The following is a 2515-nucleotide window of genomic DNA, read 5'->3' as shown; positions in this document are numbered from 1 at the left end:
GAGGTCGGATTCGGATTCAGCGCAGCAAAAACCTTCGGGTATACTAGGTCTGGTCTCTGGTTCCGGACCTTTGTCAAATTTTGTCGGCCTGTGTAATTTAAGGAGTGCAGCGAATTCTCGGAATTTTTTCAATCCCCAGAATTTCGATAATTTGAGGAATTTGATGAATTAAAAAAATTCAGAGAATTATCAGAATTCCGAAAATTATCAAAATCCCTTAAATGTTCACAATTCCTTTTATTCTCATAATTCGTTGAATTCCTTAAATTCTTAGAACTCTCTGAATCCCCAGAACTCTCAGAATCCATTGAAAATTCCTTCAATTATCGGAATTCATTAAATTCCTTGAATACTCAGAATTTCTTAAATTTTGAGAATTCATTGAATTAATTTAATTCTCTCATAATTCATTGACTTCCTTGAATTCTCAGAACTCGTTGAATTTCTTGAATTTTTAGAATTCATTACGTTTTTTTTTTGTTTTGTTTAATTCTGAGAACTCATTACATTTTTTTTAATTTATTGAATTCATTGATTTCTTAGAAATATTAGAATGTCATGAATTCTGGGAATTTCTATAATTTAAGGAATTTAACGAATTCCCTGGATTCCGATAATCTCCTGAATTTTTTGCAATTCTTAAATTTTCACAATTTCTTGAATTCTCAAATTTGATTGAATTCCTTGAATCCTAAAAATGCATTAAATTCCTTGAATTCTTAGAATGTCGTGAATCCACAGAATTACTTAAATTCTCAGAATTTCAATAATGTAAAGAATTTAGTTAATTCTCAGAATTTCTTTAAATCTCATAATTTCTTGAATTTTTGACAATTTCTTGAAATTTCACAATTCCTTGAATCCTCAGGGTTTTTGAATTCTCACCATTCCTTGAATCTTCAGAATTTCTTGAATTCATGAAATTCATTAAATTTTCATAATTCCTTGAATTCTTAGAATGTCATGAATTCACAGAATTTCTTGAATTCTCAGAATTTCTATAATGTAAGGAATGTAGCGAATTCACAGAATTCCTTTAAGTCTCATAATACCTTTAATTTTTGAAAATTCCTTTAATCCTTAAGTTTTCATGTAATTCCTTAAATTTTCAGAATCAATTGATTTCCTTGAATTATCAGAATTTATTGAATCCCTTGACTTCTCAAAATGCCATAAATGAAAAAAAAAATTGTATTGATGTTTTAATTATTTTTAAAAATTAGAAAACACGTTATTTCAGTTTTGATCAATTCTTTTTTTTTTTTGTAAAAATTGAAATTTCTTCAACTAAAATCAAATAAATATGCCATTACTTTTTTGTTATACAATAAATTCTTTTTACGATCTACAATTGGCACAATCTTTTAAATTTCTAATTTTATATTCATTTTTCATGATTAAGAACTATACTTAGCTAAAGTTGGCTGCAATTTTCGGATTTATAGAAAAATTGCAAAAAAATGAACTTTTCGACACTAATGCGTGAGAGTAATAATTTTACCGATCTCAAGAATTTTTTTAATTCTCGATTTGGCTTCTCCAAAGGTAACTTTTTCAAAAGCATGCCGTTTCCAGTTTCGAAAATTCGGCGTTTTCGGCCCACTCTAATGTATATCACAGTCCACGCATGTCTCGTTTTTTTATCTCCTACGAAGTCCTAAAATCCAGCAATCGCCTTCTCTCTCTCTCTCTCTCTTTCCCTTTTCAGTTCTTCCATTCAATGACTTCATTTGACTAGAAAGAACACCGTAGATTAAAGCGATATCACTTAATCTCGTTTTCGTTGTTCACACATCTCTTCCAATCCAGCTTTCCTACAACAGAATTCAAGCATTCCATTTATTCCCTGGCTCTAATTCTAAATGATGCTGGATCAAGTTTCTTCATTGTAACAGGGTGGCCGTTTTATTTAAAGAGGAAAAAGTTTTCAAGTAAATTTCATTTTTCCAATTTAGAAATTAAAGAAAAAAATGTCCACCCTTCCAACTCACTAAAAATCTTTTCTAACAAATTTCCTTTTTGCTATTCAAAAATTAAAGAAAAAACTTGCCTCCCTGCCAACTCAATAAAAATGTTTTAAAACGAATTTGCCTTTTCCAAATCAAAAATTAATGAAAACAAAATTCTTCCTTCAAACTCAATAAAAATTTTTTTTAAACAAATTTCCCAGTTCCAATTCTAAAATTGAAGCAACAAATTTCCTCCCTTCCAACTCATTAACAACTTTTTGAGACAAATTTTCCTTTTTCAATTCAAAAATTAAAGAAAAGAAAATCCTGCCTTCCAACTTAATAAAACTGTTTTTAAATAATTTACCTTTTCCAATTCTAAAATTGAAAAAATAAATTTCCTTCCTTCCAACTCATTATCAACTTTTTAAAACAAATTTCCCTTTTTCCAATTCAAAAATTAGAGAAAAGAAAATCCTGCCTTCCAACTTAATAAAACTGTTTTTAAATAATTTACCTTTTCCAATTCTAAAATTGAAAAAATAAATTTCCTTCCTTCCAACTCA

General features: G+C 28.5%; 1 protein-coding gene across 3 annotated transcripts in view; it reads right to left on the bottom strand.

Annotated features, from left to right (window-relative positions):
• Positions 1-1322: 1322 nt before the first annotated feature.
• Positions 1323-2515, bottom strand: part of LOC117169696 — a 27539-nt gene continuing 26346 nt past the window's right edge. For 2 of the 3 annotated variants that reach the window (XM_033356186.1, XM_033356183.1), the window contains one exon: positions 1323-1814. In XM_033356186.1, coding sequence (XP_033212077.1) covers positions 1769-1814 — 46 coding nt within the window. In that variant the 3' untranslated portion in view covers positions 1323-1768. The remainder of the gene's footprint in view (positions 1815-2515) is intronic. The other variant, XM_033356185.1, reaches the window with a different exon arrangement.

Source organism: Belonocnema kinseyi, chromosome 3, assembly GCF_010883055.1.
Source record: "Belonocnema kinseyi isolate 2016_QV_RU_SX_M_011 chromosome 3, B_treatae_v1, whole genome shotgun sequence".
NCBI lineage: Eukaryota > Metazoa > Arthropoda > Insecta > Hymenoptera > Cynipidae > Belonocnema > Belonocnema kinseyi.
This window is presented reverse-complemented; position numbering and strand designations above follow the sequence as displayed.